The 12,438-nt window shown below is 42.2% G+C and overlaps 1 protein-coding gene across 39 annotated transcripts in view; it reads left to right on the top strand.

Moving 5' to 3' along the window:
- Positions 1-12,022, top strand: part of ptprda (protein tyrosine phosphatase receptor type Da) — a 945,911-nt gene extending 933,889 nt beyond the window's left edge. For all 39 annotated transcript variants that reach the window (XM_089127357.1, XM_089127359.1, XM_039669504.2 and 36 more), the window contains one exon: positions 9,217-12,022. In XM_089127357.1, the coding sequence (XP_088983483.1) occupies positions 9,217-9,285 (69 nt within the window). In that variant the 3' untranslated portion in view covers positions 9,286-12,022. The remainder of the gene's footprint in view (positions 1-9,216) is intronic.
- Positions 12,023-12,438: the final 416 nt, after the last annotated feature.

Raw genomic sequence — 12,438 nt, 5'->3', positions numbered from 1 at the left:
TTCAATGCGACAGCGAAGTGATGAGGCTCGAATATCACGCTTGGCACAACACAATCCCTCCTTTTCACCTCAGAGCACCAGCGTGATGCGCGACACACAAGCGGCGACATTAGAGCTGCGCGCGCAAGCCTTCACGTCTCAGACCGCTGAGCTGCTGTGTTGCTATGGAGATGAGAGGAGCCACGCATCCGTGAATTAACCGAGAAATCCATAAAATCTGCTCAGAAGATGTCACATTACATCACTGATGTGCTTTACCAAAAGATTGCATTTCAAACATTGAGTCAGTTTCTTTCTGTTTAAATCCTGCTTAGTTTTTTTTTATTATTTTGCAATAATAATAATGTCATTGGATTTTTTTTAACTACCTATCATATACACTTCTCAGTAAATCCCCTATGAAAGCTAGTGAACTCCCAGAAAAAATCTTTTTCGGAAGAGTTTTCTGTTCCCAACTTTCTGTTATATCAGTGAATGCACATTTATTAAGAACAAAATGTATGACCATATAATCTAGTATTTTGTCTTTATTAATTCTATCTATATAATATTAGATAATACAGTTGTGGTCAGAATTATTGTCACCCCTGGTGAATATGAACAAAGATGGCTGTAAAAAAATAAATCTGCATTGTTTATCCTTTTGATCTTTCATTCAAAATATGTGCAAAAACCTTTCATTCAAGAAAAAGATTTGAAAAAAGTGGGGTTAAATCAAATTCTAAAATAAATGTTGTTAAATGTTCACCTCAATAATTTCACACCAGTGTGACTATAAACATGAAATCGTCTTGTTATGCCGTTTTATTTCACAGGAGTATAAATATGAGGAAACACAAAGGCCAAATTCCCTTAATCATCCATCCATAAGTAAAACCAAATAATATATTTCGGATGTGCAGAAAAAGATTGTTGAGCTTCACAAATTAGAAAATGGCTGAAAGACATTAGCTAAAACATTGAGAATTCCCATTTCCACCATCAGGGCAATAATTAAGAAGTTCCGATCAACTTAAGATGTTACAAATCAGCCTGGAATAGGACGTGTGTCTATATTGTCTTAATGCACAGCAAGGAGGAACGTTTGAGTGGCTGAAGACTCTCCAAGGATCATAGATGGAGAATTGCAAAGATTTGTTGAGTCTTGGAAAGAAAGCCAAAAAAAAGCCTTAGAAAAATCCTCCTCGCTCATACAAAAACAAACTCCAGCATATTCAGATGTCAGACACGACTGGAACTTCAAAGGGGACTAGATTCTATGGTCAGATGAAACAAAAGAAAAAGAGCTTTGATTGAACGAGTTTGGTGCAAAAAGGGATAAAAAAAAAGTACCCCATGCCCAAGGTTTAAATATACTGCTGGATATTTAATGTTGTGGCCCTATTTTTTTGCTGGTGGTCATGGGTATCTTGTTCAGATACATGGTGTCATGGATTCTAGAATATACCAACAGATGTAAAATCATATAAGATCTGGTTGGATTTTTTCTCAGCTAAGGAAAAAAAATCGCACTTATCCAGCCCGTGGAGTGGAATGGCGAGCAAGCGAAGACACCTGAGCGGGTCCAGTACTGGCCGGTTGAGCGAGTACAAGAGAGGACACAGGCTCCACTCGAAGATTATTGAATCTTGCGAATGTGTTAGGTGTCGCCCAGCCTGCAGCTCTGCAGATGTCTGCTTGCGAAGCGCCATGCGCTAGAGCCCAAGAGGAAGCCATACTCCGGGTGGAGTGGGCCATCACACCAAGGGGGCACGGTCAACCTTGCTGCTGTGTCCACAATCCAGTGAGACAGCCGCTGCTTTGAGAGAGCCCTTCCCTTCTGGCTCCCACCATAACAGACAAAGAGCTGGTCTGAGGTCCTGAAACACAGCGTTCTGTCTACGTAAGCCCGGAGGGCACGTACTGGACAGAGCAGTGCCAAGGCTGGGTCTGCCTCCTCCAGGGGCAGCGCTTGCAGGTTCACCACCTGGTCCCGGAAGGGAGTGGTAGGAACCTTGGGCACATATCCGGCTAGGGTCTCAGGATCAATTGAGAGTAGGCCGGCCCAAACTCCAGGCATGCTTCGTCAACGGAGAATGCATGTAGGTCCCCCACCCTCTTGATGGAGGCCAGTGCAACCAGGAGCGCTGTCTTTATTGACAGGAACTTAATCTCAACTGATTGCAGAGGCTCGAAGGGAGGCCTCTGCAGGGCACTTAAAACCACTGAGAGGTCCCAAGAGGGTACGAGAGGAGGGCGAGGAGGATTCAGTCTCCTCGCTCCCCTAAAGAACCTGATGATCAGGTCGTGCTTCCCCAAAGACTTACCTTTCACTGCTTCATGAAATGCGGCTATAGCATCCACATAGACTTGGGTGGAGGGAGACAGCCTTCGCTCCAACCCTACTTGCAGGAAGGAAAGCACGACCCTGATCGAGCATCTCCGGGGGTCTTCTCTGCGAGAAGAGCACCAGTTGACGAAGAGGTTCCACTTCAACGCATAGACGTGTCTAGGATGGAGTCGCCATTCGGCAGAGACTGGACGGAACCGTGACAGCTCGTCGGCTGCCAGGTTCTGCTCTCCTGGAATGTAAATAGCACGAAGGGACCTCAGGTGCTTCTGACTCCATAATTCTCGGGTGGCGTGCGAGTTGCGACATCCGACGTGAGCGCAGACCACCCTGGCGGTTGATGTACGCTACTGTTGCGGTATTGTCTGAACGGACTAGTACGTGTTGACCCCTGAGCAGTGCTCGAAAGCGGTGCAGGGCAAGGTGTACTGCCAGCAACTCGAGGCAATTGATATGCATAAGGCGCTGGGGTCCTGTCCAGGAACCCGCGGCTGCATGTCCATTGCACATGGCTCCCCAACCCGTGGCAGAGGCATCTATGGAGACAACAACATGCCTGGAACTCGCTGCAGCCCGTAAAAAGGTAAAAAGGTTCGTCCACGGGAAGAAGGTCTGACGGCAGGTCGGAGTTACTGGAACTCTGAGCGTACCGCGATGCCATGCCCACCTCGGGACTCGATCGCGAAGCCACAGCTGAAACAGTTTCATATGAAGCAATCCGAGCTGTGTTGCCGCGGCTGCGGATGCCATATGCCCCAGGTGCCTCTGAAAAAGTTTCAGTGGGACCGCACTCTTGCCCTCGAACTGTCAGCAGTGAGTGTGCGCGCTCACTCGTGAGCTGCGCGGACATGGCGACCGAGTCTATCTCCATACCTAGAAAAGAGATCCTCTGCACGGGGAAAAGTTTGCTCTTCTCCCAGTTGACCCGAAGGCCCAGACGGGTTAGGTGCCGGAGCACAAGGTCTCTGTGTTCGCAAACCTGATCTCAAGAGTGTGCTAGAATCAGCCAATCGTCAAGGTAATTCAGGATGCGAAACCCGTGTTTGCGAAGGGGAACAAGGGCTGCCTCGACGATCTTCGTAAAGACGCGAGGGGACAGAGCCAACCCGAATGGGAGAACTGTGTACTGACATGCCCGTCCCTCTAAAGCAAACCAAAGAAACAGTCTGTGTCGAGGTAAGATGGAGACATGAAAGTACACGTCCTTCAGGTCCATCGCTGCAAGCCAATCCTGGGGCCGAACGCACTCGAAAATGCATTTGGCCCTAAGCATCACGAACGGCAGTCGGTGAAGGTCTAGGATCGGTCGTAACCCACCGGTCTTCTTGGGGACAATGAAGTAGGGGCTGTAAAATCCTGACCTCATCTCAGCTGGAGGGACAGTCTTGATTGCACCCTTCGCCAGCAGGGTACCAACCTCCGCTCCCATGATCGGGGCATTGCCACCGACCACCTTAAAGCGAACTCCCTGGAGACGGGGAGGAGACCGTGCGAACTGAATCGCATAGCCGAGCCTGATCACTCGGGCGACCCAACGGGACAGATTGGGAAGCTCTAGCCAAGCTCCCAAAACCTGATCCAGTGGAATCATCCGAGCCACAGACATCCCCCCAGAGGGGCAGCGGTGCGGAGAGATCAGCAGACGCGGAGGTATTAACCCCCCGTGGATGCACAATCGAACTCCGCTCCCCGACAGAGGAGACCAGGGAATGACCAGCGTTCCACGGGGGTCTGCTCTGCCGGGTGTTTGGTGATAGAGGGGGATAGGAGTGGCATGGTCCAGGGACGACACACACCCCCATCCCCACCCTCAGAGACAGAGGAGAATGAGAGTGGCGAGGCACGGGGGCATAGCACACTTTCATCTTGCTCTGTGTGCTCATGGATGGGATGCAGCTCTTTCAAGAAAAGATTTCCCCCCCAGCCCTCCACCGGGGGAAGTAGTGGGCCTGCGACCACTCCCTGAAGAACTGCAAGCCACATCTGAGCTGCCCTTAACGGGAGCTACGCAGCAGGGCTGCCGGGCTGTTATGGGCAGGGGCACCTCCCTGCGACCACCTCCACCTCTTAGATCACCCTGGCCACCAGTCGAAGCATTATCTCACGTGGAGAAAATAGTTCTAGTTGTGGATAAGGGGACCCAATGAGCTCAATACCCAATGAGCTCAATCTATTGACCGTTATACATTGCAATGGCCACGTTCCCACTGAGAGAATGTGACACACCCACGAGCGCTGTCTGAGCGTGATCAAAGCCCAAACACGTCAAACAGCGCTCGCGCCCATCAGCTGACTCTATCAGAATACCGCACTCAGGAATACACGGGCAGATCGTCTTTAAAAAGACGCGTCTTTAAAAAGACGTGCCGCGTGCACACTCTTTCAGTGTGAGGAGAAAACTCAGCGGATGTTGAAGCGACCAGGGAGAGACACACTGGCAGACCACTGCTCAGATCGCAGGCAATGTGAAACTTGCTGGATACCGCCGTCACACCAACACCAGAAAGTTTGCTCGTCTCGAAGAGATGAGTCACAGTAGTAAACTATGATTGTGTGGCTTGTGGAGTGAAGAAGTTCTCTTGGCTCCGAAGCGAAAACATACTGCGGTTGCATCCGCTTCCTCCTTTTATACTCACGAGGTGGCGGAGATACCCTATGCAAATTCCGCAGACCCATGGTATTTTCATGCCATTGGCTCATTTTTTAATACTCGAAGAGGATTGGCTTTCTATGCGAAACCCCCATTCTACGTCATCCGACGTAACTCGGAGTGACTACGAAAGGGAACATAGCTTCTTATTGTATATAATAAAATTGCCGCATTTTGTTGTTTTTTACAGCAGTAAAATACTGTAATACAGAGTAGAACAATTATCTGCATTAGAAACAATGACCAAAGAACAAATTATACTTTCTTAGAAAAATCCACAATTAAGGCACCAGGATTACAACTTTATATAGGCCTATATGACAGTTTTGGGGATTTTGGATTGTTTGTTTTGCATCAGCATTTTCTCAGAGCTCTGACTAATTAATGTCATGAAGCTCTGGTAGCTCCTAGTAGCTCTCGTAGAGTAACTGGAGATATGTCCACCTGAAACAAGTATAGTCCTACAGGTATTTTTTTTCCAGATTATTCCCACAAACGCATCTCCTGCTTTCTTTCATGGCATGATTAATTTTATTAAAACATAGAATTAACTCTGGAAAGATAGTTGTGATATGACGTGACAAGGGCAGCCCTGCTAGTAGTTACAGCGTGTCCCTTAATCATGAAGAATATTGTTTCTTTATATCGGCTACGCACACTCACAAACTGACTGAACGCTGTGTTGATGTGTGTGCACACCAGTCACGTGTGATGATCGTTTGAAAAAAGTCTGGATGTCATATTTGGTGCGCGCAACCCTCGCGCAGCGGCACTGCAGGAGAGTGTGGGATGCGCCTGTGGTCTGGATTCTCCTGCTATTAAAAAAGATCGCTATATCATCACATTAAGTTGATAATTAAGTGCAGACTAAAACAGCCCTTGAGTCTGTGAGTTTAATTCTCCACGTGTCTAATGTCGTTCAAGAGGATTCACGAATGGACCAATGAGCAAACACTAGACTATGTGCAGGTAGTACTCATGGGAGTTGTAGTGTCATAGTGTCAAATTGCAATTTGTTTGTTGTCAGATGTCTTTTGACAAGACTACAATTTTTCAACATGCCAAAGTGGCTAGTGAGAGTGACTGTTCCCCACCACGGGTGAAATCCACCCGCATTTGGCGGGTTGGCGGGTGTTAATGTCAAGTCCTGTTGGTAATACTTTGTCACAATAAGCCAAGTTCACACTACAGGATTTTAAGCCCGAATTTATGCCCGAATCAAATCGTTGAGCTCGCGGTCAGGTCAGGGTGTTATCGCGTGCAAATCGCGGGGGATTAGCGGACGATGAACGCCTGCCAATCTGTTAGTATGAAAGAGTCAACAACGCAACAAAAACGCTCGCAGACGCGTCGCCGAGCCCAGAAAAAATATCTAGCCTGCTAGATATCCAGAGCCGTCGCGCGACTCGACCTCAGTGATGTCATGAGTACAGCCAATCATAGCAATGCATGGGTTGAGGACACCAGGTAAATCTTACTTTTTCTTTTTTGCATTTTTTTTTTCTCAGAGCAGATCGTCACGCAAACAGTGTGCAGCACTAGTTTCTGTCTGACGTCCATATTCGCGTGTTGTGTTCTTCTCTGTAGTTTCGCGTCATTTCTGGTTCGTTTTATTGCGTGGTTTTTCGTGACAAAACATGGTAGACAAGATAGATCATTGGGTGACAGAGTTGTTGTCAACTCGTTATTTATTTGATTATTTTCAGGATTTAGACCGTACCATAGTACTGAAACAGCTCTCATTGAGTCACAAATGATTGCTCTTATCCTCCGATCGTGGTTGTATCTCTATGTAGTGCGTTGTCAACTCGTGTAGTGAGTTACCTCTTGTGGATCAATCACGTTGTGTTGTGTGGTGTGAACAGCTAAAGAACTTGAATGCTCCTGATTTCTCTGAGAGCATGTCATGTAGTGTGAACCGCACAGTTCAGCCCGACGTTTTAAAATCATGTAGTGTGAACAAGGCTTTAGTTGCATTAATATTTACAGATACAACTTTTGATTTTAATAATGTATTAGTATGTTAAATGTTAAAATTATCATTAACTAAGTTTAATAAATGCTTTAGAATTATTTTCATTATTAGTCCTTGTTAAAGGCACACTATGTAATTTGTCGCCACTAGCGATCGTTTATTCATAACAAAGGCGTAGCTTGATGACGCCATGATTTTGCGGAATCATGGGAGTTGTTGTCTTAAACTCCACAGCCGGTGGAGAATACTACAGGACTCGGGCAGAAATCATATTTATGGATGACCGGTAATGTATTGAAGATTTATTGACGTTACGAAAGCTGTTGGAGCAAAACAAGGCCGCTGGAGTGATTGCTAATGAGAGACAATCACAATAGCTCAAGAGCAGTGGATCTTTTATTATGTATTATTCACACTGCAGTGAACTAAGTCAATATTAGGCAAGGTAAAAATGGTACTCTCTGTAAATAAAGAAAATTATTTAAAGAAGATTTAAACAAAAAAAGACTATTTTGAGATGTATAACAATGATTAGTTTTATGTCGATGAATGTATCAAAACAGTTTCTCACCTTTCTATTAAAACGCATAATACATTAAAGCGTCTTTGGTGTTTCCATGGTTTCTACAAAATAAAAACAGAAATTGAGGGTAATGCGGGTATGATGTCATTGATAGGCGACTCGCGGACACGTTCCATGTCCTGATTAAAACGTTTATTTCTCTGGATTTAAACAATCTTAGAAACATTTGGGATAAGGTAAGTACACAAGTCAACAAAATATATAACATTATTCTCGTGGTTTTGGGATATTTTGATCTAAAAATCTTACATAGTGTGCCTATTGTACTACTATTGTAGTTAACAAATGTTATTCCATGATCTGGGGGAATACACGATTCTGACTGGCTGCAGGGTATCCATTAAAATGTGATAGAGGGCACCTAGTAAAGGAGTTCTGGTGAATCTGACTGTTTACCGTTCAAATTTAATTTAATTGATTTTGGAGTGTTATTTGATCCACTTTATGTGCACTTAAGTGGCCTTTTATTTTTATTAATAGTATCTCAGGGCAGCCAACTTTTGAGTTTAGCTTGGAGTGAGAATTATGGAGAAGGGGGGGGGGGGTGATATTGAGCCTATTGTGATTGTCAAAACATTTGGTAGCCTAACTAAACATAATTGTATTAAGTTTAGTGACATCATAGTGCAATAATTGGTATAGTTATTGCACTATGTATAATACATGTATAATATATAATAATCAATTTGGATACATATTAGGTACAGTAGATACATGTTAATTTTTCTCAAGAAAGATAATCTCACCTAATTCTGTAAGCATAGACTACAGAGAGCCCTGTCAGCTGGTATAATTAAAGGTTAAAAATAACAACTCAAATTTTAAGTTTACCCCTTTCCATGATTAAAAAACACTGATTGGATCAATATTATGTATGAGGCATGTACATTTCGGTAAGTTGTACGGTATCTTTCAACATTCCTACTGAGAATTTTTGTGTTTACTATTATATTACTACTCTATTTACTATTAACTAGGCTAGAAAAGAGAGATGATCGGTTCATGTGCCGTTTGAACTGAGACGCTACAGCGATCCGTCACATTTAAAAGCCAAAACAGCATTTATTGTTTGAATTTTGTAATAAAATTGATAGAATCTGAGAGCTGAAAATTTGTTTCATATCAAAAGTAACCTGCTCTGTCTTGTCTGTCGGTGTCCTCTTTGGTGTGCATTTTTTCTTTGCATGAGAAAATGGATGTGTGGCGTGAGAGTTTGTGAAAAGACCCAATTCCATGAGTCTCATGCTGAATGAGTGAGAGTTGGCAGCTCTGGTATCAGCAAATACAGTTTGCTTTCCTTTTTCTTTTTTGCTTTTAAGATTTGAAGTATGCTACACAAGTGCACATTCAATACAATTAAGAGCACTTTTTTCACAGATGTGTTATACTTGTCAGTAAGTGGTTATCTTCAAATGTCAGCCCTGTCACCATGATTGTGTGTAGTGAATAATTAAAAAGTTTATATAAATATCAGACCTCAACTGTCAAAAGTTTCACATCAAAATGTGGCTGTCAAAAGTTTCAAGGCTACTACTACCATCTACACCCTGTTATCTTTCTGAATTATGTCCAACATACATTAACATTAACATTCTTAATAAATCTGTATTAAAAACAAGGTAAATGAATGCACATAATGGATCTGATAGAGATTTCACCTGTTTCTCTCTGTCTCTCAGGATCAGTACCAGTTTTGTTACAGAGCTGGGTTGGAGTATCTCGGGAGCTTCGACCACTATGCAACATAAGATCTTCGTCACGCTGTCAGGGAGACGGATCGGCCATCAGACATCCAGCGGTCATTTAATTCTTCTGAGCCATAAATACCTGCTTGTGAAAAGAACTTAAACTCTTCGATTACATGTTGGATGTGCAACGTAAACCTAGAAATATTTAAATGACAATAAAAGACAAATATCCAGGTGGACCAAGAAAAATCACCCCGATCTGATTTCAAAAAGTGAATAATGAATAAATAAATAGTAATAGTAATAATAATAATAATAATAATAATAATAATAATAATAATTTCAGACAGGTGAATCTAGACTGATGAAGCATCACGCAGAAATAATGGTTGCTTCAAAGATTCATGAACACAAATCATAAAGGAACATTGTGGAGTCAACGAATGCAGAGACGCTGTGAGACGGGGAGCTCAACACACATTGTAAAGAGAGTTGGTTTTGTTCCACAATCAATACGAGGAGATACGTCACAGATGAAGAGAGGAGACTTCATCACAACCATCATCATCATAAAAGAAAACTAAACAAACGGACAGAGCTGAAAGTAATAACTATCGGTAGGTTAGATGTCTGGAGAAATTACTGTACACAAATAACACTGCTTTTGGTTTAAGTTCTGTGACTGTTTCTTTTTCTTTCTTTTTTTCAAGGACAAATCAGTTCAAACTGACTGTATTATTTTTTAAACAATGTTTCTTTTTATTTTATTTTTTTCTGATGTCCTGATGTTTGCACCTCTGTGCCCTCCTTTTCATTGTTTTGCCGAAGGTTTGTGGCATTTTGTTTTGTGAACACACATACACACACACACACACACACACACACACACTGAATCATGGGGTGGGCAGAGTATAAAGGTTAGAAGATATCTCAGTTCTTCCAGAGAGAGATATTAATAGAGATGTCTTTATTTATATAACGTTGAAATGTATATTCACAAAACATGACTAAAATGCGAGAAGATATAGATATATAAATATAATAATATATGGAAGTGATGGTGAGTTTCTGTACATCCGTTGGAGGAACGATTTCCGCTGGAATGCACATCAGAAGGATGGACAGACGGACACAGACCACGTTTAACGCATCTTTTCTTGTGCAATAAATCTGTGTTTTACAGCCAGAGGGTTCGATTCTCGTTTGACGAGGACGGGGTGATTGTCGTCATATTCACAACCTCATAGGTCAAAGGTCATCATTGTGCATCTGTTAGGCCATAAGACATCCATGTGTTCATTCTTTTGCATTTAGAGTGCCTTATATTTATGCCTGTTCTTTTTTATGATATTCATTTAACAATGTGTATAGTTTCATTAGTTTATGTATGACTAGAGTATTTATCGATTGATTTCCCTCACGTACGGATTTATATTGTATGAAATTATATATGCAAATACGTAATTCCATCATTACTGTTTAATTTTCTGTGGCCTTAATTAGTCACAGAGAAGAAGAAAAAAACAACATGTGTACGAAAAGAAAGAAAAGTGTTCGATAACCGCCAGGCCCGATACTGTTAAATCATTTCTTTTGTATTACTCATTATAAACTTTTGAGTTCCCAAATGGCACAAGCAGAATCCTGGGAAAAATTAATGACTTTCTGTCTTTTTAAAGGCCAAGCTTTAGCATCAAATGTCCCGTCATCTTTGCAAATTTTCTGCAGTGGAAAATGAACCTCAAAACCTCTTGTTCAAAGAACCAAGTTATTCTGAAAATCCTGAAGAGCTCTAGGCGATAAGCTACAAAGTATTTTAATGTGCAAATTCTGAGACAAGAATATTATTATTTTACACTTTACAACCTCACTGGCTTTGTGGATGTGCATTCCAGATGCTTTTTCCCCAGTTCCCCCCTCCCCCTCTTTCTTGTTTCGAATAGATAAAGCGATTTGTTATCAGTCCGAAATTAATGTTTTTGCTTATTTTGTTGTTCATTTCAAATGTTTTCATTGTCTCACTTGGGTCACAATGTCGAGAAACAATTAGCTGTTGCATAGCCTCATGCAACTGTCAGCGCCACCTAGTGTTCATCGCTTCAATGTGAAATCTGTTACACATCAGCTTTTCTTTTACTGTTCTGGATCTTATTTGAATATGCATGAGTTCAACTGCAGTGGGGGCGAGTAGGAAGAATTGCACTTTGTATCTCTTTATCTCTATGCACTGCCCTACTGATTCTGCACCCATTACAGATTTTACTTGAACCGAACTGTACGAATCTCCTTCAAACTTCACTGGGTGTGTATGTAAATAACACAGAAAAGAGACTACCCAAGTAAAAAGAGAAAAAAGAAAAGAAAAAAAAGATTTAAAAAAAGCTAATCGGTTGCGAAAAGAGCATCTTTAGCAGGTGATTACTAAGTGTCACTTCTTCCCCGTTCAGCCGGTTGAAAGACTGAAGCGTCACAAACGCAAACGTGCACGTGGTGTTTCTAAGCTCCCTGTTACTCTCACATCTGGATGCATAGACTGAAAGTAATTCAATTCAGTTGTAAAGAAAAAAAATGGCTTGTTAAAAAAATAATCATAAAATTACCTCTAATTAGTTGTAAATGTAAAATGTTTTTTGATTTGATTTTTTTTCCTCTGAATGAATGGAGTGCTTTTTATTTTCATACTTAGATGACATTGGTGAAAAGACACATCTGTACGAGAAGCCGTCCTTCTGTACTTTGCTGACACAAGTTCCATTTGTTATAAATGAATTCTATTAAAAAATGTAAGTGTTATGCATATGCGTTTCCTTCCTTCTCTCCTCTGGGCATGGCTGATCAATGGGACTAAATTGCTCAATACTTCAACACTGCTATAGGGTAAAAAAAAAATCACAGTTGTATTTTTATTTTATTTTATTAGTATTAGGTCACAGTTTTCAGAAAATCCTTCTGACACATTCATGATTTTACTGTGCATATCTACATTTGCATTCTATTGGGTTTTTCAGTTAAGCATGGTTTGATGTCAGGATGGGGGGAGGGGGGTGAATGGTTTAAACCAGAGCTCCTTCCACAAGAGAAACTATATGCATTGAAATCTGGTGTGGCGAACATCACCAAGATCCTGTTAACTGCCCTGTTGGTACAGTTCTTGATTTCTTGCAAGACCGTTTCTCTGCTGGATTATCTCCTACCTTAAAGGTTTACGTGGCG

This window comes from Pimephales promelas, chromosome 1, assembly GCF_988280905.1.
Source record: "Pimephales promelas chromosome 1, fPimPro1.hap1.1, whole genome shotgun sequence".
Taxonomy (NCBI): Eukaryota; Metazoa; Chordata; class Actinopteri; order Cypriniformes; family Leuciscidae; genus Pimephales; species Pimephales promelas.
Note: the sequence above shows the minus strand (reverse complement) of the source record. Positions and strands in the feature narration are given on the sequence as shown.